The following is a 23914-nucleotide window of genomic DNA, read 5'->3' on the forward strand; positions in this document are numbered from 1 at the left end:
AACCAGGACCTAGTATATAGCACAGCAAACTATATTCAGTATCTTTTAATGAACTGTAATGGAAAAGAATCCAAAAAAGAAATATACATATGTGTATATATATAAATATGTTTAACTGAATAACTTTACCTGAAGTGTTGTAAATCAACTATACTTCAATAAAAATATTTAATGTCAAATTATTTGAGATAAGGATTTTACCATATAAATGTCATTATTTATTTGAATTATTAAATGTCTTCTAATTAATTAGCCCAAAAGTTGAGAATTCAGTACATCAAGGGAATAAAAATAGAATCATTCTTTCTAATATTAAATTATGCTATAGAAAATTAATCTGTTTGGATTTACTTAGTCAATTATAAACACTCATAAATTTAAGGTTTTTTAATCTCATTTTTTAATAGAGGACTCTTAGATACATGTTTTATACATGTGTGTATAAAAATTATAGTTTACCTTCTATTATAGCTCACTACTTCTCAGATGTTTTATAGTATATGGCCTGCCTGGGTGCTCAGTCATGTCTGACTCTTTTGCAACCCCATGGACTGTAGCCCGTGAGGCTCCTCTGCCCACTGGATTTTTGAGGCAAGAATACTGAGGTGCCATTTCTTCCTCCAAGGGATTTTCCCAACCCAGGGATGGAACCTTCATCTCTTGTGTCTCCTGCATTAGCAGGCAGCTTCTTTACCACTGAGCCACCTGGGTAGCCTATTATAGTATATGAAGCATCCAATATCTCTAACTAAGCTCCAAGAAATAGTCTATTTATTGGTGTGTTCTCTTACAATTTGAAAAATATGGAATCTTTGAAAAAATTCTGTTCTTTTTGAAGTCTTACCTGCCTGTGAATATGTAAATTACCACAGTATATCTGCTCCATTAAATGCATTGTCTTCCACTTGTCAGTTGATGGTAACTTCATCTCTACAAGATGCCAACAACTTTACGGTTCACTCTTATCTAGGAATCTCTTTTGGTTCCATCTTGATCTAGGAATCTTATCAACTCGACCATTGTTATCATCACTACTTTTCATTCTAATTACTGCAATAGCTCCCTAATCAGTCTATAGGTTGATGGCTCTTGTCAGCCACCTCTTTTTACATTCTCTTTACCAACTGGCAGATAGAGTAAGCCCTTTAGAAGATGATTCAAATTATCTCTTTCTGCTCACCTCTTTGCTCAAAACCCTCTAAAAATTCACCATTATATTCAGGAGCCACAGTCTTTACCAACATCCAGAGTACTCACCATGTCCTGTAGATTTTACATACACACACATGCACACATGCACTCTCACACAAATCTTTCCTTACTGTTCTCCATTTTTCATTCTACTTCAGCACACCAGACTTCTCTTTCTCACTCAATATGTTAGAGTCTAAGCATACTAAGGTTAGCTCTGACCTGAGTATAAATTCCAAACACTTATTACATAGAAACTCAGTAAGAGTGGATTTCAGCAGAAACATTAATAAACTGTTCATAATCATCAGGTAAAGAATTTTGTTGAGACAATACCTCTATTGGTAGCATGTGAGACTTGACTTTAAGGTTATTCTTATTTCTCAAATTATTTGTTTCCAAGTTCATTAATTTTTCCTACTTGCAAAAATTTACCTATGGCTGATTCATGTTGAGGTTTGACAGAAAACAGCAAAATTCTGTAAAGCAATTATCCCTCAATAAAAAATAAATAAATTATTAAAAACTATATTGATAATTTACTTCATATGCTATGCTATGCTAAGTCACTTCAGTCGTGTCCGACTCTGTGCGACCCCATAGACGGCAGCCCACCAGGCTCCCCCATCCCTGGGATTCTCCAGGCAAGAACACTGGAGTGGGCTGCCATTTCCTTCTCTTACTTCATATAAGATGGTTAAAATATGGAGTTATGATTTAATCAGTCATCTAATATGATGACTATATACTTAAGTGTGTTAAAAAGTTAAAATCAGAATTTTCTGAATAATCAAATACATAAACAGCAAAATAACCTTCAATTCAGATTCTGATTTTAATTTTATTCCCTAGGATTAAAATTTTAAGTTAATTAATGTTACTCAAAGTAGTCTATATAAATCCTAGGATTCTCTTTATATTTTCCACTCTATTTTCTCCCAAATATTTTAGTTATAATCTATAGTTTCCTGTTAAAGAAACATGTTGATAAAAATGCTATGTTTCATATATGATGCAGAAAATAATTATTTTCTTCCATTTTTTCTCATTAAAGTGTACATGAATCTTTAATATGTCTCCACATTCAGTCCTTTAGATAATGAAAAAAAAATTGAAAGATGCAAAACAATATTGCGGTGTCCCATGTCTTCCCAAGATAAACTTCTTGTTACACAGTTTATTAGAGAGAGATAAAATATTATTCAAAACAATAGTTATAATTGTATATATTTTCTACAAGTTTGCATTCTCTGAATTTCTAGAACGATTTTACTGGTCTGAAAAATCAAACTGGGCAAAGATGCATTTATTACCTTTACTTCCTGGGAAAATAAACTACCAAAGTTATTTTATTTAAAGATAATTAAGAAGTTTAATGAAAAGAATTTATTTAATTTGCTTAATAAATAATACTTATTTTAAAAAATGTTCCTGTGTTGTCTAACTGTAATAATAAAATAAAAATTTGACATTATTTTGATCTGATAACTTATTTTTCCCCCATTACAGATACCATCCAAAAGGGCAACTACATTTTATATACATTTTCAGTTTCTAATGTAAGCATTCTCCTTGAACACATAGTTAAATATAATAGCTTGTTAATGTCTAGATTGTGCCTTTTCTTGGAAAAGTGCATTTCTCTCCAAAGATCAATGGAAAGAAATGGAAAAAATCATTTAATTTAAATTATTAAATTGTATATGAATTACCTTAGATTTTTATGTTTCAATATAATAGTATACTTCAATATGATAGATGAGTTTCTGATGATGAAGTTTGTACACAAAATCATTAGAGTTCTTGATGCACTATGTCTTGTTTAAGCAGATCTTAGGAAAATAATCTCAGTATATTTGACAATGTTTTAATATACCAATCATAGCAGTGACTGTCATGCATTTGGGGTGAAAATGAAAACGCTTTGCACAAGGTTAAATTTTGAATAATTAGTAGCAATGCTTCTTGTAGAAGTTAGATTTCTTCATATATTTTTTTTTTTGTTAAAGCTAAGTTATTCTTCACCAACATTAAGCCTAGAATGAGAAGGGATATACATGATTTGCATCATGCATAATTTATCTCTGAAAATAATTTTATGGCATATATACAAAAAAATTTTAATTTTTTACAATAAGTATAAACATATACTTATATATTTATAATTATTATATATACTTTTATATTTGTATAAATATTTATATAAATATAAATACTTATATATAATTAGTATATATAATTTATATAATATAATTTATATTACATATAAATAATATGTATATATAAATAATATATATAATATAAATTATTATGTAAATAATATATATATAAATACTATATATTATATATAAATAGTATATACATATAAATTATATATAAATAGTATATATATATATAAATTATATATAAATAGTATATATATAAAAATTATATATAAATAGTATATATATGTAATTTTTTTATAATAAGTATATTTATATAGGGTACTTGAACATGAAGGGCCATTGAGAATGTAGGGATAGATGATTGGTTATTTACTTATTATATATATATATATATATAAATACTAAATACTAAATTATTAATGATATCAGTGTAAATGAATTCTAAATTATGTGAGATTCAAAATATTTTCTTAGAATTTTATCTAATTCTTACACCCTTTGGGTTCAGAGTTTTTCACTTAGCAATTTTCATAAAAATGTGTGTTGGTTAATTGTCTTTATTTGGTAAACAGAATATAATTTATATATATTTATAACTATAAGATTTAATCCATTGTTATAAATACAATTGTATTTTTATTTCTGATTTGTATCCAGTGACCATCTATTTGATATATATATTTTCCAGAACAGGCTAGATATCACATGTATGCATTCATCGTACCCAGAAGGAACTGCTTTAGCATTTGAGACTATAAACGTCCTTGGGTTGATAAACACTGTTACAGAAGTTTCAGTGATAGAAGATAATCAACCATTGAGAGCTCATTACAATTTCAGTTATGATGCTTCCAACCAGGTAAATACAATCTCTTAAAATATTTTAGTGTCATATTCTGTCATTTTTAACATATAATCATTCAGGCTCATGGTTTTGTGATTTTTTTATTCATTACATTTCTAGTTTTATTTTCCTTTTGCTGGCTATATCCCATTTTAGGTCATTTCAATTTATATTGAGATATCAACCATAAGGTTAATTCATACTACTCCCTCTCTATTCAATTTTTTCTTAGACATCCCTTATCTCTGCCTTCCTAATATTTTTTTATTCCATTTCTCTAATTTACCTACTGCATACAATAAAAATAAAAAATGTAAATGTTTTAACTTCTCATTTAAGACTCATTAAGTTATTGATTGAATTCATTTCTTCAGTTTTTCCCACTTCTCCTTTCATAAGTTCTTTTTGTCCTCAACATATCTTGTATCAATATTCTTTTTCAAATTTTTGTTAACACTCTTCCCTTATAGTGGGCCCTTTCTTATCCTCATTCTTTCCTCCTTTGACAAATGTACTAGAGAGGGTAAAGAAGTACCAGAACTGGGTTCAATTCTAGACCTGCAGTTTGTGCATTTAAATAATAGATTAATATCTCAGCTTCCTCATAAGTAAAATGAAATATTTAGTCATAATGTTGCTTAACTATGTTAGATAAAATAATTTAAAACATAGAAGTGATTTTTATTGGCATTTACTTTCCTACCATTTCTATAATCCTAATTATTAGTAATGTTAGCATAAATTCTAAATTAACATATATAACATGATTTTGCAGTGTTTTTGTCTAGCTCCTAAGCCCTCTAGCCCAGAGTTTTCCATGTAGGAATTTCCATAAAATATGTACTGGTTAATTGTTTTTTTATTTAGTAAATATACTATAAAATATATATTCCTGTGACTATAAGAACTCACCAATATAAATTAAACAACTTAGGCTTATTGAGAATTTTATGAGTCTAGTAAAGATTATATGGGGGCACAATACAAAATCATTTTATTATATGTTTTTTATAATTCCAGTTCATATTGATTTCTAGCTTTATGCTAATGTAGAGATTTATGAGGACTTGGTGACTCAGCAGTAAAGAATACTCCTGCCAGTGCAGGGAACAAGGGTTTGATTCTTGGGTTGGGACGTTTCCCTTTGGAAGGAAATGGTAACCCACTGTAGTATTCTTGCCTGGAAATCCCACAGACAGAGGAGCCTGGCAGACTATAGCCCATGAAGTCACAAAAGAGTTGGATATTATTTAGCAATTAAACAACAACAAAGATTTACAAAGACACTTGGAAGTACATCTTTCTAATTCCTCTAAGCTTCTAATCTTTATATGACTTTTTATTTCTAAATTAGAGCTATGAAGGATAAAAAAAAAAAAAAAAAAAAAACTGTACAGATGAAATTGTGGTAAATTTTGTCACTGTCATAAACGGTAACCAAACAAAAATTTGTAATATTGTAACAATGAAAAAACATTCATGGGATTCTCAAGGCAAGATTTGGTTTGCCATTCCCTTCTCCAGTGCACCATATTTTGTCAGAACATTGTACAGGAGGCAGTGATCAAAACCATCCCCAATAAAAAGAAATTCAAAAAGGTAAAATGGTTGTCTGAGGAGGTCTTACAAAACGCTGAAAGAAGTGAAAGGCAAAGGAGAAAAGCATTTCATGCAAAGATGGGCACAATAAAGACGGAAATAATATGGAGCTAACAGAGCAGAAGAGATTAAGAAGAGGTGGCAAGAATACACAGAAGAACAATACAAAAAAGTTCTTAATGATCTAGATAAGATCAATGGTGTGTTCATCCATCTGGAGCCAAACATTGTGGAGTGATAAGTCAAATGGGTCTTAGAAAGCACCACTAGGAACAAAGCTAGTGGAGGTGATGAAATTCCAGCTGAGCTATTTCAAATCTTAAAAGATAATGCTGTGAAAGTGCTGCACTCAATATGCCAGAAAATTTGGAAAACTCAGCAGTGGCCACAGGATTGGAACAGGTCAGTTTTCATTCCAATCCGGAAGAAGGGTAATGACAAAGAACGTTCAAACTACAATTCTCCATGCTGCACTTCAACAGCACATGACCAGAGAATTACCATATGTATAGACTGGATTAAGAAAAGGCAGAGTAATCAGAGATCAAATTGCCAACATCCATTGGATCAAGGAAAAAGCAAGAGAGTTTTAGAAAAACATCTAATTTGCTTCATTCACTACAGTAAAGCCTTTGTGTGGATCACAAGCTGTGGGAAATTCTTAAAGAGATGGGAATATCAGACCATCTTACCTGCGTCCTGAGAAATCTGTATGCAGGTCAAGAAGCAGCTGTTAGAATCAAACTGGAACAACAGACTGATTCAAAATGTGGAAAGGAGTGCATCAAGGTTGTATATTGTCACCCTGCTTATTTACCTTACATGAAGAGTACATCACGTGAAATGCCAAGTTGGATGAATAACAAGCTGGAATCAAGATTGAAAAAAGAAATATCAATAAATCCAGATATGCAGATGACACCCCACTTATGGCAAAAAGTGCAGAAGAACTAAAGAGCTTCTTAATGAAGATGAAGGAGGAGCGTGAAAAAGTTGGCTTAAAACTCAACATTCAAAAAACTAAGATCATGACATCTGGTCCTGTCACTTTAAGGCATATAAATGGAGAAACAATGGAAACAGTGACAGACTTTATTTTCTTGGTTCTAAAATCATGCTGACAGTGACTACAGCTATGACATCAAAGGATGCTTGCTCCTTGGAAGAAAAGCTATGACAAACCTAGACAGCATATTAAGAAGCAGAGACATTACTTTGCCAACAAAAGTCTATGTAGTCAAAGCTATTATTTTTCCAGTAGTCATGTACAGATGTGAGAGTTGGGTCTTAAAGAAAACTGAGTGTTGAAGAATTGATGTTTTTGAATTGTGGTATTGAAGAAGACTCTTGAGAGTCTCTTGGATTGCAAGGAGATCCAAGCAGTCAATCCTAAAGGAAATCAACCATGAATATTCACTGGAAGGACTGGTACAGAAGCTGAATTTCCTGGCTACCTGATGCAAAGAGCTGACTCATTGGAAAGACCTTATGCTGGGAAAGATAAAAGGCAGGAGGAGAAGGGGATGACAAAGAATGAGATAGTTGGATGGCATTACAGATTCAAAGGACATGAGTGTGAACAAGCTCCAGGAGATGGTGAAGGACAGGGAAGTCTGGTGTGCTGTAGTCCTTGGGTCCCTAAGACTGCGACATGAGTAAACGCCTAAACAGCAACAACAACAATGAAAATTATAGTGTATGGAATAAATAGTATACACTCCAATATACTATTATATATATATGTGTGCTGCTAAGTCACTTCAGTCATGTCCGACTCTGTGAGACCCCATAGATGGCAGCCCACCAGGCTCCTGCCCCTGGGATTCTCCATGCAAGAACACTGGAGTAGATTGCCATTTCCTTCTCCAATGCGTGAAAGTGAAAAGTGAAAGTGAAGTCACTCAGTTGTGTCCGACTCTTAGCAACCCCATGACTGCAGCCTACCAGGCTCCTCCGCCCATCAGATTTTCCAGGCAAGAGTACTGGAGTGGGTTGCAATTGCCTTCTCTGATATATATATATATATATATACACACACATATATATATATATACACACACTACAATATACTATTATATTTGTAAACTAAGCCATGCCGTGTGGGGCAACCCAAGATGGGCAGGTCATGGTGGAGAGGTCTGAGAGAATGTGGTCCACTGGAGAAGGGAATGGCAAACCACTTCAGTACTCTTGCCTTGAGAACCCCATGAACAGTATGAAAAGGCAAAATGATAGGATACTGAAAGGGGAACTCCCTGGGTAGGTAGGTGCCCAATATACTACTGGAGATCAATGGAGAAATAACTCCAGAAAGAATGAAGGGATGGAGTCAAAGCAAAAACAATACCCAGCTGTGGATGTGACTGGTGATAGAAGCAAGGTCCAATGCTGTAAAGAGCAATATTGCATAGGAACCAGGAATGTCAGGTCCATGAATCAAGGCAAATTGGTAGTGGTCAAACAAGAGACGGCAAGAGTGAACGTTGACATTCTAGGAATCAGCGAACTAAAATGGACTGAAATGGATGAATTTAACTCAGATGATGATTATATCTACTACTGTGGGCAGGAATCCCTTAGACGAAATGGAGTAGTCATTATGGTCAACAAAAGAGTCCAAAATGCAGTACTTGGATGCAATCTCAAAAATGACAGAAGGATCTCTGTTCGTTTCCAAGGCAAACCAGTCAATACCACGGTAATCCAAATCTATGCCCCAACCAGTAACACTGAAGAAGCTGAAGTTGAATGGTTCTATGAAGACCTACAAGACCTTTTAGAGCTAACATGCAAAAAAGATGTCCTTTTCATTATAGGGGACTGGAATGCAAAAGTTGGAAGTCAAGAAACACCTGGGGTAACAGGCAAATTTGGCCCTGGAATATGGAATGAAGCAGGGCAAAGGCTAATAGAGTTTTGCCAAGAAAACGAACTGGTCATAGCAAACACTCTCTTCCAACAACACAAGAGAAGACTCTACACATGGACATCACCAGATGGTCAACATCGAAATAAAATTGATTATGTTCTTTGCAGCCAAAGATGGAGAAGCTCTATACAGTCAGCAAAAACGAGACCAGGAGCTGACTATGGCTCATATCATGAAATCCTTTTGCCAAATTCAGACTTATATTGAAGAAAGTAGGGAAAACCACTAGACCATTCAGGTAAGACCTAAATCAAATCCCTTATGATTATACAGTGGAAGTGAGAAATAGATTTAAGGGCCTAGATCTGATAGATAGAGTGCCTGATGAGCTATGGAATGAGGTTTGTGACATTGTGCAGGAGACAGGGATCAAGACCATCCCCATGGAAAAGAAGTGCAAAAAAGCAAAATGCCTGTCTGAGGAGGCCTTACAAATAACTGTGAAGAGAAGAGAAGCAAAAAGCAAAGGAGAAAAGGAAAGATATAAGCATCTGAATGCAGAGTTCCAAAGAATAGCAAGGAGAGATAGGAAAGTCTTCCTCAGCAATCAGTGCAAAGAAATAGAGGAAAACAACAGAATGGGAAAGACTAGAGACCTCTTCAAGAAAATTAGAGATACCAAGGGAACATTTCATGCAAAGATGAGCTCGATAAAGGACATAAATGGTATGGACCTAACAGAAGCAGATGATATTAAGAAGATGTGGCAAGAATACACAAAAGAAGTGTACAAAAAAGTGTACAAGACCAAGATAATCACGATGGTGTGAACACTGACCTAGAGCCAGACATCCTGGAATGTGAAGTCAAGTGGGCCTTAGAAAGCTTCACTATGAACAAAGCTAGTGGAGGTGATGGAATTCCAATTGAGCTCTTTCAAAACCTGAAAGATGATGCTGTGAAAGTGTTGCACTCAACATGCCAGCAAATTTGGAAAACTCAGCAGTGGCCACAGGACTGGGAAAGGTCAGTTTTCTTTCCAATCCCAAAGAAAGGCAATGTCAAAGAATGCTCAAGCTACTGCATGATTGCACTCATCTCACACACTAGTAAAATAATGCTCAAAATTCTCCAAGCCAGGCTTCAGCAGTACGTGAACTGTGAACTTCCAGATGTTCAAGCTGATATTACATAAGGCAGAGGAAGCAGAAATCAAATTGCCAACATCTTCTGGATCATCAAAAAAGCAAACAAGTTCCAGAAAAACATTTATATCTGCTTTATTGACTATGCCAAAGTCTTTGACTGTGTGGACCACAATAAACTGTGGAAAATTCTTCAAGAAATGGGAATAGCAGACCACCTGACCTGCCTCTTGAGAAACTTATATGCAGGTCAGGAAGCAACAGTATACAACAGACTTGTTCCAAATAGGAAAAGGAGTATGTCAAGGCTGTATATTGTCACCCTGCTTATTTAACTTATATCCAGAGTACATCATGAGAAACGCTGGGCTGGAAGAAGCACAAGCTGGAATCAAGATTGCCGGGAGAAATATCAGTAACCTCAGATATGCAGATGACGCCACCCTTACTTATGGCAGGAATCGAAGAGGAACTAAAAAGCCTCTTGATAAAAGTGAAAGAGGAGAGTGAAAAAGTTGGCTTAAAACTCAACATTCAAAAAACTAAGATCATGGCATCCCATCACTTCATGGCAGATAGACGTGGAAACAGTGTCAGACTTTATCTTTTTGGGCTCCAAAATCACTGCAGATGGTGATTGCAGCCATGAAATTAAAAGACGCTTACTCCTTGGAAGGAAAGTTATGACCAACCTAGATAGCATATTGAAAAGCAGAGATATTACTTTGCTAACAAAGGTCCGTCTAGTCAAGGCTATGGTTTTTCCAGTAGTCATGTATGGATGTGAGATAGTTGGGCTGTGAAGAAAGCTGAGTGCTGAAGAATTAATGCTTTTGAACTGTGGTGTTGGAGAAGACTCTTGAGAGTCCCTTGGACTGCAAGGAGATCCAACCAGTCCATCCTCAAGAAGATCTGTCCTGGGTGTTCTTTGGAAGGACTGATGCTGAAGCTGAAACTCCAGTACTTTGGCCACCTGATGCAAAGAGTTGACTCATTGGAATAGACCCTGATACTGGAAGGGATTAGGGGAAGGAGGTGAAGGGGACCACAGAGGATGAGATGGCTGGATCGCATCACTGACTCGATGGATATGAGTTTGAGTGAACTCCAGAAGTTGGTGATGGACAGGGAGGCCTGATGTGCTGTGATTCATGGGGTCGCAAAGAGTCGGACACGACTGAGCGACTGAACTGAACTGAACTGATATATTCTGTATACATATGTATATGTTGCGTGTGCTTAGTTGATCAGTTATGTCCAACTCTTTGCTACAAAATGGACCATAGCCCATCAGGTTCCTCTGTCTATGGGGATTCTCCAGGTAAGAATACTGGAATGGGTTGCCATGCCCTCCTCCATGGGATATTCCCAACTGAAAGATCAACTCCCAAGTCTCCTGCATTGCAGGTGGATTCTTAGCCAGCAGAGAAGCCCATACATATATTGTGGATATGCATATATGTGTGTGTATGCCTACTATGTCGCTTCAGTCATGTCCAACTCTTTGAGACCCTATAGACTGTAACCCTCCAGGCTCCTCTCTCCATGGGATTCTCCAGGCAAGAATACTGGAGTGTGTTTCTTTTTCCTGCTTCAGGGGATCTTCCCTACCCAGGGGTCAAACCCACATCTCTTATGTCTCCTGAATTGGCAGGCAGGTTCTTAATCAGAAGCACACCTAGAAAGCTCATATGTCTATCTATCTATCTGTCTATACATACACACACACACACACACACATATATATGTGTGTGTATGCACTTCAATACACTATATATATATATATATACACACATAAAACACTATCCTCTCATTTTTTTATTTTTGTGTATTGCCATATCATTTCCTAATTTGTACCTCAAATATTGTTAGCAGTGGATTTGACTCAGGAAGCCTCCACATCAACCAGTGTCAACATTGTCTTCATTGAAGAAATTAATATTTATTTCATACCTGATATTCTAAGCCTTGTGCCCCAAGCATTGTGTGTGTTTTAAATTTCACATATTATTTATCTGTTAATCTAATTTTACAGAGGCAGGAAATTGAAGCTAAAACAAGATAGGTGTTTCCTTAGACTCATGAGCATTTATTGGCAGAACTGAGAAGTAAACTCATGTCTGGATTTAAAGATGTTTTTCATCAGTATTCTGTAATTTCTCATAGTTTTCCTGTCTTGAGGTTCTAGCTTTTCCAGTGGGATGACATGTTTTCTCCTATCTATTCTTTTTTTTTTTAGTGTTGCATTAAAATTATTAAGATTCGATTTTAAAAATTGCTAATGGGTTGCTGCATTTTATAAATGCTAACTATTTTTGAATTATCCAATGGTCAGAAATACTTTTCACTGTTTTCTTTGTCCCCAAAGATTCTACTAATTCACAATCTGACATTTAACCTTGGAGGAAACTTTACTGTTCAATGGGATCAAACTTTCTTGGAAGTTGAAAAGTTTACTTGTTATCCAGATTCAAACACTGCAACTAAAGAACGCTGCGAAGAACGTGGCTGCTTATGGCAAACGGTAATAAGATTTTTAATTATTCATGAATGGATTTCACATAAGCATTTCAATGTAAACTGTACATATTACAATTTTAAGTCTACAGCATACAAACTAAATTCATCTAGAGAAGCATTTGAAATTTGAAATTAAACTTCTAATAGGTAATTTATCTTAATTACTTCTCCAAAGACATGGTTTAGTACATGCTATGCTAAATGTAAAGCTCAGTTTTCATTCCAATCCCAAAGAAAGGCAATGCCAAAGAATGCTCAAACTACTGCACAATTGCACTCATCTCACACGCTAATAAAGTAATGCTCAAAATTCTCCAAGCCAGGCTTCAGCAATATGTGAACCGTGAACTTCCTGATGTTCAAGCTGGTTTTAGAAAAGCCAGAGGAACCAGAGATCAAATTGCCAACATCTGCTGAATCATGGAAAAAGCAAGAGAGTTCCAGAAAAACATCTATTTATGCTTTATTGACTATGCCAAAGCCTTTGACTGTGTGGATCACAATAAACTGTGGAAAATTCTTCAAGAGATGGGAATACAAGACCACCTGACCTGCCTCTTGAGAAATTTGTATGCAGATCAGGAAGCAACAGTTAGAACTGGACATGGAACAACAGACTGGTTCCATATAAGAAAAGGAGTACTTCAAGGCTGTATATTGTCACCCTGTTTATTTAACTTATATGCAGAGTACATCATGACAAATGCTGGACTGGAAGAAGCACAAACTGGAGTCAAGACTGCCGGGAGAAATATCAATAACCTCAGATATGCAGATGACACCACCCTTATGGCAGACAGTGAAGAGAAACTCAAAAGCCTCTTGATGAAAGTGAAAGTGGAGAGTGAAAAAGTTGGCTTAAAGCTCAACATTCAGAAAACGAAGATCATGGCATCTGGTCCCACCACTTCATGGGAAATAGATGGGGAAACAGTGGAAAGGGTGTCAGACTTTATTTTTCTGGGCTCCGAAATCACTACAGATGGTGACTGCAGCCATTAAATTAAAGACGCTTACTCCTTGAAAGGAAAGTTATGACCAACCTAGATAGCATATTCAAAAGCAGAGACATTACTTTGCCAACAAAGGTTCGTCTAGTCAAGGCTATGGTTTTTCCTGTGGTCATGTATGGATGTGAATGTTGGACTGTGAAGAAAGCTGAGCACCGAAGAATTGATGCTTTTGAACTGTGGTGTTGGAGAAGACTCTTGAGCGTCCCTTGGACTGCAAGGAGATCCAACCAGTCCATTCTAACGGAGATCAGTCCTGGGATTTCTTTGGAAGGAATGATGCTAAAGCTGAAACTCCAGTACTTTGGCCACCTCACGGGAAGAGTTGACTCATTGGAAAAGACTCTTATGCTGGGAGGAATTGGGGGCAGGAGGAGAAGGGGACGACAGAGGATGAGATGGCTGGATGGCATCACTGACTCAATGGACATGAGTCTGAGTGAACTCCGGGAGTTGGTGATGGACAGGGAGGCCTGACGTGCTACGATTCATGGGGTTGCAAAGAGTCGGACATGACTGAGCGACTGATCTGATCTGATCTGATGCTAAATGTATGTGTAAATTGCTCTCCAGGTACTTTAGAAATAGTGTAACTTTATTTAATAAAATAGCATTCTATTTGTTGCAATCTGTTAAATGTTGGTTGTGACTGACTAGCTTAGTTCAGTAAGGTATTTTGCCAGTAGGGAATAGTCTTTCAAAAGCATCGTCTCAAGTTATCAAAACTTCTGAAATTGATTGATGGGTTGTAACTGGTCCACTAAGAGGTGACAATTTCTGCCAGTAATTCTGGTCAAAACTTCAAGAACAATTAAAAGCAGAGGTTTTTACAGAAGGGTATATGAGAAGAGTACCCTTATGTGCTTATTTTATTTTATAAATTCTCGGCTTTTTGTTACATCATTGGGATTTGTTGGGGGAAAAAACAAAACAAAACAAAAGCACATATATTTCGTGTTTAGTTCAGTTGCTCAGTCGTATCTGACTCTTTGGGACCCCATGAACCGCAGCACTCCAGGCCTCCCTGTCCATTACCAACTCCTGGAGTTTACCCAAACTCATGTCCATTGAGTCGGTGATGCCATCTAACCATCTCATCCTCTGTCATCCCCTTTTCCTCCTGCCATCAATCTTTCCCAACATCAGGGTCTTTTCAAATGAGTCAGCTCTTATCATGTGGCCAAATATTGGAGTTTCAGCTTCAACATCAGTCCTTCCAATGAACACCCAGGACTGATTTCCTTTAGGATGGACTGGTTGGATCTCCTTGCAGTCCAAAAGACTCTCAAGAGTCTTTTCCAACACCACAGTTCAAAAACATCAATTCTTTGGCGGTCAGCTTTCTTCACAGTCCAACTCCCATATCCATACATGACTCCTAGGAAAACCATAGCCTTGACTAGACAGAGCTTTGTTGACAATGTTTCTGCTTTTGAATATGCTATCTAGGTTGGTCATAACTTTCCTTCCAAGGAGTAAGTGTCTTTTAATTTCATGGCTGCAGTCACCATCTGCAGTGATTTTGGAGCCCAGAAAAATAAAGTCAGCCACTGTTTCCACTGTTTCCCCATATATTTGCCATGAAGTGATGGGACCGGATGCCATGATCTTAGTTTTTTGAATGTTGAGTTTTAAGCCAATTTTTCCACTCTCCTCTTTCACTTTCATCAAAAGACTCTTTAGTTCTTCACTTTCTGCCATAAGGGTGGTGTCATCTGCATATCTGAGGTTATTGATATTTCTCCCAGCAATCTTCATTCCAGCTTGTGCTTCTTCCAGCCCAGTATTTCTCATGATGTACTCTGGATATAAGTTAAATAAGCAGGGTGACAATAAACAGCCTTGATGTACTCCTTTCCCTGTTTGTAACCAGTCTATTGTTCCATGTCCAGTTCTAACTGTTGCTTCTTGACCTACATACAGGTTTCTCAAGAGTCAGGTCAGGTGGTCTTGTATTCCCATCTCTTGACGAATTTTTCACAGTTTATTGTGATCCACACAGTCAAAGGCTTTGGCACCGTTAATAAAGCAGAAATAGATGTTTTTCTGGAACTCTCTTGCTTTTTCGATGATCCAGCAGATATTGGTAATTTGATCTCTGGTTCCTATGCCTTTTCTAAAACTAGCTTGAACATCTGGAAGTTCACAGTTCACGTATTGCTGAAGTGTGGCTTGGAGAATTTTGAGCATTACTTTACTAGCGTGTGAGTTGAGTGCAATTGTGTGGTAATTTGAGCATTCTTTGGCATTGCCTTTCTTTGTGATTGGAATGAAACCTGACCTTTTCCAGTCCTGTGGCCACTGCTGAGTTTTCCAAATTTCATGTTACCAACAAATTAAATGCATGTCTTATTACACTTAGAAGAGTCTAGACACATCTGCCAGCAACTTCCTAGAAATATCTGCACTTATATGAGGAATACATAGAATACCTGCCCCAAAAGAAATGGCCCTCATTCCTCTTCATTGCTTGGTAAAATTGCATAATCTTTACCATTAGGAAAGTTTATGAAAGAGCTGAAGAAAACAAGTGAGAAGGAGAAAAGATTCTGAAATCAATAAAAACAAATACTGAAGTATCATTACAGTTTGCCTACAGTATCTTCTTTTTAAATTGCAACTCTTCATTCAAATCCATACCCATCCTCCATTGAGTTCAGTGCACGGTCACTTCTGTTATCAAAATGAATCTAAAGGATGGTACTAAAGCTCCAATAACTTCTAATAAGAAAGTGTGAAAAATATACTCTTCTCATTACTATTAGTCTTCATATTCAACACCTTATAGATTTTTAATTCAAATAAGTGGAGCTTTAACATTAGAAATTTATCAAAAAAAGTCTTAAATCACAAAAAAAAAAAAAAAAAGAATGATAATTTTAAAATATTAAATAGTTTATGTTGTTTTCCCCAAAAAAAAAAAAAAGAAATTTATCAAATATAATTTAGAAAATTAATGTTTCTTTAGACCATACTGTTTATTCATTGATTCATTTAACAAATACTTGAGCACTACTATGTTCTAGGCACTGTTCTAAGGAGAACAAAATAAATGAAACTCTCCTGTCTGTTAGGGATTATATTTCAGTGTGGGAAAACAAACAGGTAACTTAAAAAGTTGTTTTAGGGACTTTCCTGGTGGTCCAGTGGTTAAGACATTTTCTGCCAGTGCAGGGGCTGTGGGTTCAATTTCTCTTCAGGGAGTTAAGATCTCACATGCCCTGCAGCCAAAAAACAAAGCATAAAACAGAAATAATATTGTAACAAATTCAATAGACTTTAAAAATGGTCCACATCAAAAAATATTTTAAAAACTTAAAAAATAAAAATTGTGTTCTATGTTAGATAATTATTACAGAGATCAAAAAGCAGAAAAGGAAAAGGGAGGATGTGGGATGTCGTTGGTATAACTATAATTAGTATCCATAAAAGGTTTCTTTGAGAAGGTGGCATTTGTTAAAAGAGACAAAGGGAAGAAAGGAAGGAATAATATTCGAGAAAGAAAATAAATCAGCCTGAATTGAACCTGAAGTTAAAATGTACCTGGTAGAGTCTACAAACAGCAAGGAGGCCATCGTGTCTGAAACAGAATGAGTGGAAGGAAGAATAGCCAGAGATAAAATTACAGACATGAAAACAGATAATATAATTCCATTACTTTGACCACATTTAGGAATAAAATTTCTACTCCGAGATAGAATTCTACTAGAGAGTTTTGAATAGACAAATAAGTAGATTAAATTTCCATGTTAATGGAACTATAATGGTTTCTGTGTTGAGAACAGAATGTGAGAAGACTAAGACAGGGAGACCAGGAAAGAGGTTACTCCAGTAAACAAAGTAAAATATTGGTAGATTGAGCCAAAGTGGTAAAGGTAGAATTAGTAATAAGTGTTTGACTTTGTGGGGAGCTTCCCAGGTGTCTTATTGGTAAAGAATCCATTTGCCAGTGCAAGAGACCCAGGAGACTCAGGTTCAATCACTGAGTCAGGAAGATATCCTGGAGGAGGAAATGGCAGCCCACTCCAGTATACTGGCTTAGTAAATCCCATGGAAATAGGAACCTGGTGGGCTACAGTCCATGGGATCACAAAGAGTCAGACACAACTTAGTGAGTACACACACACACGATTGATTTTTGTCCATATTTTTAACATAAAGCTAGAAAATGTTGTTCTTTGATTGGATATGGGATATGAGAGAAAAGACTAAAATGACTTCAAGTTTTTGGTGTAAACAGCTGAGAAAAAGAGAAAGTATTTAGTAACACACTGTCAAAACTATGGGGAAACAAGCAAGGAGAGGAAGAGTTTTGTTTTGGACAAATTAAAATTGAGACACTCAATACAAATCAAAGTGAAGCTTTCCAATTGTGAGATAATCTTCATGACCTGGATAACTGTGATGGTGTGATCACTCACCTGGAGCCAGACATGCTGGAATGTGAAGTCAAATGGGCTTTAGGAAGCATCACTATGAACAGAGCTAATGGAGGTGATGGAATTCCAGTTGAGCTATTTCAAATCCTAAAAGATGATGCTGTGAAAGTGCTGGACTCAATATGCCAGCAAATTTGGAAAACTCAGCACTGGGCACAGGACTGGCAAAGGTCGGTTTTCATTCCAGTCTCAAAGAAAGGCAATGCCAAAGAACATTCAAACTACTGCACGATTGCCCTCATCTAACATGCTAACAAAGTAATTCTCAAAACTCTCTAAGACGGGCTTCAACAGTACATGAACTGTGAACTTCCATGTATTCAAGCTGGATTTAGAGAAGGCAGAGGAACCAGAGATCAATTTGCCAACATCCTTTGGATCATAGAAAAAGTAAGAGAGTTCCAGAAAAACATCTGCTGCTGCTGCTGCTGCTAAGTCACTTCAGTGGTGTCCAACTCTGTGCAACCCCTTAGACGGCAGCCTACCAGGATCCCCCATCCCTGGGATTCTCCAGGCAAGAACAATGGAGTGGGTTGCCATTTCCTTCTCTAATGCATGAAAGTGAAAAGTGAAAGTGAAGTCGCTCAGTTGTTTCCAACTCTTAGCAACCCCATGGACTGCAGCCCACCAGGCTCCTCTGTCCATGGGACTCTCCAAGCAAGAGTACTGGAGTGGGGTGCCGTTGCCTTCTCCAAGAAAAACATCTATTTCTGCTTTATTGATTACGTCAAAGTCTTTGACTGTGTGGATCACAACAAACTATATCTGCCTCCTTAGAAATCTGTTTGCAGGTCAGGAAGCAACAGTTAGAACAAGACATGGAATAAAAGACTGATTTTAAACTGGGAAAGGAGTACATCAAGGCTGTATATTGTCACTCTGCTTATTTAACTTATATGCAGAGTACATCATGTGAAATGCTAGCCTGGATGAAGCACAAGCTGGAAACAAGATTGCCCAGAGAAATATCACTAACCTCAGATATGCAGATGACACCACCCTTATGGAAGAAAGCGAAGAGGAACTAAAGAGCCTTCTGATGAAAGTGAAAGAGGAGACTGAAAATGCTGGCTTGAAGCTCAACATTCAAAAAACTAAGATCATGGCATCCAGTCCCATCACTACATGGCAAATAGATGGGGAAACCATGGAAACAGTGGCAGACTTTATTTTCTTGACTCCAAAATCACTACAGATGCCTAGTGCAGCCATGAAATTAAAAGATGCTTGTTCCTTAAAAGAAAAGCTATGACCAACCTAGACAGTATATTAAAAAGCAGACACATTTCCTTGCTGACAAAGGTCCATCTAGTCAAGGCTATGGTTTTCCAGTAGTCATGTATGGATGTGAGAGTCAGACTGTAAAGAAAGCTGAGCCCCAAAGAATTGATGCTATTGAACTGTGGTGTTGGAGAAGACTCTTGAGAGTCCCTTGGACTGCAAGGAGATCCAACCAGTCCATCCTAAGGGAAATCAGTCCTAAATATTCATTGGAAGGACTGATGCGGAAACTGAAACTCCAATACTTTGGTTACCTGATGTGAAGAACTGACTAAATGGAAAAGACCCTGATTTGGGCAAAGATTGAAGGCAGGAGGAGAAGGGGACAACAGAGGATGAGATGGTTGTATGGTATCACCAACTCAGTGGACATGAGTTTGAGCATGCTCTGGAAGTTGGTGACAGACAGGAAAGCCTGGGGTACTGCAGTCCATGGGGTTGCAAAGAGTCGTACACGAATGAGTGACTGAACTGAACTGAAACTAATGAAACTGAAAATTTTACATCATTGGTAATATATAAAATGTAGAGTCAGTATATATATATATATATTTTTTTAAGTTATATGATGCAGTGACATCATCAAAGGAAGGAGCTTGAGAAGGGGAAAGTTCAAAAACTAAACTTCTGAATCATCCAAAGCTTTGACTCAGTGAAATGATAATCAGTTAAAAGACCGAAAATAAATCGTAAATGAATTAGATTGAAAACAATCTAGTTGTTGTTCTTGTCAGCCAAGCGAACAAGGCATTTCAAGACAGTGAAAATTACCAATTGTACAAATTATGTTTAAAAATTAGTAAGATAAGAACTGAAAAGTGGCATGGATTTGGCATCATGGAAGTCTTTGGTAACTATTACAACAGAAATACTGATAGAGTTATGGGAATAAAAGCCTCATCAGAGTGAGAATGAGATTCCATTAACGCGGAAGTCACAACTTAGATATAGAGAATATGGTGAGCTTTTTGTATTTGGCCATAAGAAAAGCATAAAAAATAGAGCAGTAATTGGAGAAATTAACGAGGTGACAGTTTCTTTAAGATGAGTACATGCTAAGTCACCTCAGTCATATCTGACTCTTTGCAGCCCCATGGACTGTAGCCTGGCAGGCTCCTCAGTCCATGAGATTCTCTAGGCAAAAGTACTGGAGTGGGTTGCCATTTCCTTCTCTAGGGGATCTTCCCAACCCAGGGATCTAACCTACATCTCTTGAATCTCCTGCCTTGGCAGGTGCAATGTTTACAACTAGCACCACAAGATGGGAAAAATCAAATCAGTTTATGCCATTGGGAATAACCTGTAATGAGTGGAATATTAGTGATACAGGACAGAAAGTTAAGAATTGTAGGAGAATGTCTTTGCTGGCAAAGAGGCATGGGACTGGGTGCACAAATGAAATGGTTCTCCTTATATAGAATCACAGGCGGAACATATTTTGTAACAGGAAGTAAAGAGATGGTTGGGTAGTTGTCCTGTTTCATTCTGATATTTCTTCTGATTGCTTTCCTTTTAATACTGAAGTAATAAGGAAGATCATTAGGAGATGATGAGAATAGGGAGGATTTTTCATGAAGACAAAAGGAAAATGTTATCCAGGGCAGTGTGATAGTGAATGAACGAGGCAAATATACCATGATTGTGTCTTTTGGACCCACTCTAACTTTCATGATTATGTAAAGGGAGAGCAATCTGCATGATTTCCAGCATTTTTCAAGCCACATTCAGCCAAACAACTTAGGCACTGAGATTTAAAAAGAAAGTGAATGTGTTAGTCACTCCGTTGTGCCAGGCTCCTCTGTCCCTGGAGTTCTCCAAGCAAGAATACTGGGGTGGGTAGCCAATCCCTTCTCCAGGGGATCTTCCTGACCCAAGGATCTCCTCAGTTCAATTCAGTTCAGTCTCTCACTTGTGTCTGACTCTATACCACCCCATGGACTGCAGCATGCCCGACTTCCCTGTCCATCACCAACTCTTGGAGCTTATTCAAACTCATGTCCAACAAGTCGGTGATGCCATCCAAGTATTTCATCATCTGTTGTTCGCTTCTCCAGCCTTCAAACTTTCCCAAAATCAGGGTCTTTTCCAATTAGTCACTTCTTTGCATCAGGTGGCCAAAGTATTAGAATTTCAGCTTCAGCATCAGTCCTTCCAATGAATATTTAGGATGGACTGGTTGGATCTCCTTGCAGCCCAAGGGACTCTCAAGAGTCTTCTCCAACACCACAGTTCAATAGCACCAATTCTTGAGCACTCAGTTTTCTTTATAATCCAACTCTCACATTCATACATGACTACTGGAAAAACCATAGTCTTGACTAGACAGACCTTTGTTGGCAAAGTAATGTCTCTGCTTTTTAATATGCTGTCTAGGTTGGTCACAGATTTTCTTCCAAGGAGCAAGCATTTTTTAATTTCATGGCTGCAGTCACCATCTGCAGTGATTTTGGAACCCAAGAAAATAAAGCCTGCCACTGTTTCCATGGTTTCCCCATCTATTTGCCATGAAGTGATGGGACTGGATGTCATGATCTTAGTTTTTTGAATGTTGAGCTTTAAGCCAGCTTTTTTACTTTCCTCTTTCACTTTCATCAAGAGGCTCTTTAGTTCTTCTTCGCTTTCTTCCATAAGGGTGGTGTCATCTGCATATTTGAGGTTATTGATATTACTCCCGGCAATCTTCATTCCAGCTGGTGCTTCATCCAGCCTGGCATTTCGCATGATGTACTCTGCATATAGGTAAAATAAGCAGGGTGACAATATACAGCCTTGATGTACTCCTTTCCTGATTTGGAACCAGTCATGTCTGGTTCTAACTGTTGCTTCTTGACCTGCATACAGATTTCTCAGAAGACAGGTAGGTGGTCTGGTATTCCCATCTCTTTAAGTATTTTCCACAGTTTGTGTACAGTCCAAGGCTTTGGCGTAGTCAATAAAGCAGAAGTAGATGTTTTTCTTGAACTCTGGTGCTTTTTCGATGATCCAATGGATGTTGGCAATTAGATCTCTGTTTCCTCCTAAATTGTGAAATTTATGAGTCTTGTCTTTTATAATCGAAGATTACTGGCAAGGTTTGTGGTAGAATGTCCATCAGTGTGGGTCTAGTTGATGTCTTCTGAGGATGGTGGCTCAGATGGAAAAGAGTCTGCCTGCAGTGCAGAATAGCTGGGTTCAATCCCTGGGTTGGGAAGGTCCCACTGGAGAGGGAATGGCTACTCTGATAGATAATGTTTCCTGATAGATATTTTGTGTTATGATTGTACTTTCATTTTAGTATTAAATAATTTGTAAATTATTTAATATATTTTATTGCACTACATAATATAAATTTGTAATTAATATTTAATGTAAGTTATTTATAGATTTTAATGTAAACATTTTATAAATCATACATGTGGTTAACATGTCTACTCTGGTTTTCTTTAGCTAAAAATTACAATTCTTACAATTTCTAAAATGAACATGTATTGTGTTTTTAGGTTCATTTAGGATCCAAAGCACCTGAGTGTTACTTTCCTAAAGAAGACAACTCTTATTTAGTCCACTCAACTCAGTACTCATCAGTGGGTATAACAGCTGACCTCCAGCTGAATACTGCAAATCGAATAAAGCTACCTTCTGATTCCATTTCGTCTCTTCGTGTGGAGGTGAAATATCACAAAGATGATATGTTGCAGTTTAAGGTATGTTTATTATAAACTATCACAATGCATGATTCATCTCTCAAGAAAAATTTTAAATAGATTAGGTGCTTGAGTTTTTCATGTAATATTAAGGATTGTTAATTGGATTGATGATCTTTTGATTCTATAAAGCTTTTATTGTCTTCCTACAGAGCTCATAGCTAGATGCACAATAAGTAAAACTTTCTGTTTTTGCTAGCTTTTTGAATAAGTAAGCATATAGTGGTGATTTTTAATTATTTAAATTCTTGATAAATTGATAAATCGTTTAGTTGGACTCTGTTGGTTGTTCCATTCAAGTAAACAAAATAGGACAAAACAAACACAATAAGATCCTTATTGTTTCCATTCTTTTTAAACAGTGATCTGAAGTTTATGGCCAATACAGTAAGAAATACGAAAGAGATCATTTCTTTCAATAGTTATACTTAGCAGTTATTTTTTACTTAAGAGCACTGAAGAACTCCATTAAGAAAATTATTAGAAATGGTACTGACTTATATATGACAAATGGAAAGCAATTTCAACTCATACATATGCAGACATTTAACTGAAGAAATACAATCTGGAATAAAATATTAAAATACTTAACACCCTTTATTTTTTTAATATAAATTTATTTATTTTAATTGGAGGCTAATAAAAATGAAAGAAATTAAAGACAAATACAAAAAATGAGAAAACTAAGTGTTTATCCTCATCAGCAAGGAAATAAATGGCAATTAAAAAAAAAAGTGTTTTCTTGTTTAACAAAGAATAGTATTAGAGTACATATTTTAATAAGAATGTTCATTAATACACCAATTCTGGAAAACAGTTTACCAATAGATATCAAGGATCCTACAAATTGTAATATATTCTGACCTAATATTATCACTTGTAAGTAATATACTAAGTAAAGATGTGAATGAAGATAAATTAGCATTAATATTCATTGTAAAATCATACATAAGGCAAAAATATTGAGGCAACTGTGTCTAACCATGAGTGGTAAATAATTTTGTGTATCCATATAAGTGAATATCTAGCTCTGAAACTTCTCTTCTTTAAGAGGTCTTACTGTATGAAAAAATAAATTACAAAACATTAAAACAGGTAAAATACAGTACATAATTCATTATACATCTATATATGTTTATGGAATTTGAAATAGATATATGGGCCATGG

At 36.3% G+C, this 23914-nt stretch overlaps 1 protein-coding gene across 1 annotated transcript in view; it reads left to right on the forward strand.

Annotated features, from left to right (window-relative positions):
* Positions 1-23914, forward strand: part of SI (sucrase-isomaltase) — a 114039-nt gene that overhangs the window by 39687 nt on the left and 50438 nt on the right. The window contains exons 22-25 of the mRNA XM_019967875.2: positions 2701-2750; positions 4045-4215; positions 12182-12337; positions 22543-22746. Of these exons, the coding sequence (XP_019823434.2) occupies positions 2701-2750; positions 4045-4215; positions 12182-12337; positions 22543-22746 (581 nt within the window). The remainder of the gene's footprint in view (positions 1-2700; positions 2751-4044; positions 4216-12181; positions 12338-22542; positions 22747-23914) is intronic.

This window comes from Bos indicus, chromosome 1, assembly GCF_029378745.1.
Source record: "Bos indicus isolate NIAB-ARS_2022 breed Sahiwal x Tharparkar chromosome 1, NIAB-ARS_B.indTharparkar_mat_pri_1.0, whole genome shotgun sequence".
In the NCBI taxonomy this organism is placed as follows: Eukaryota; Metazoa; Chordata; class Mammalia; order Artiodactyla; family Bovidae; genus Bos; species Bos indicus.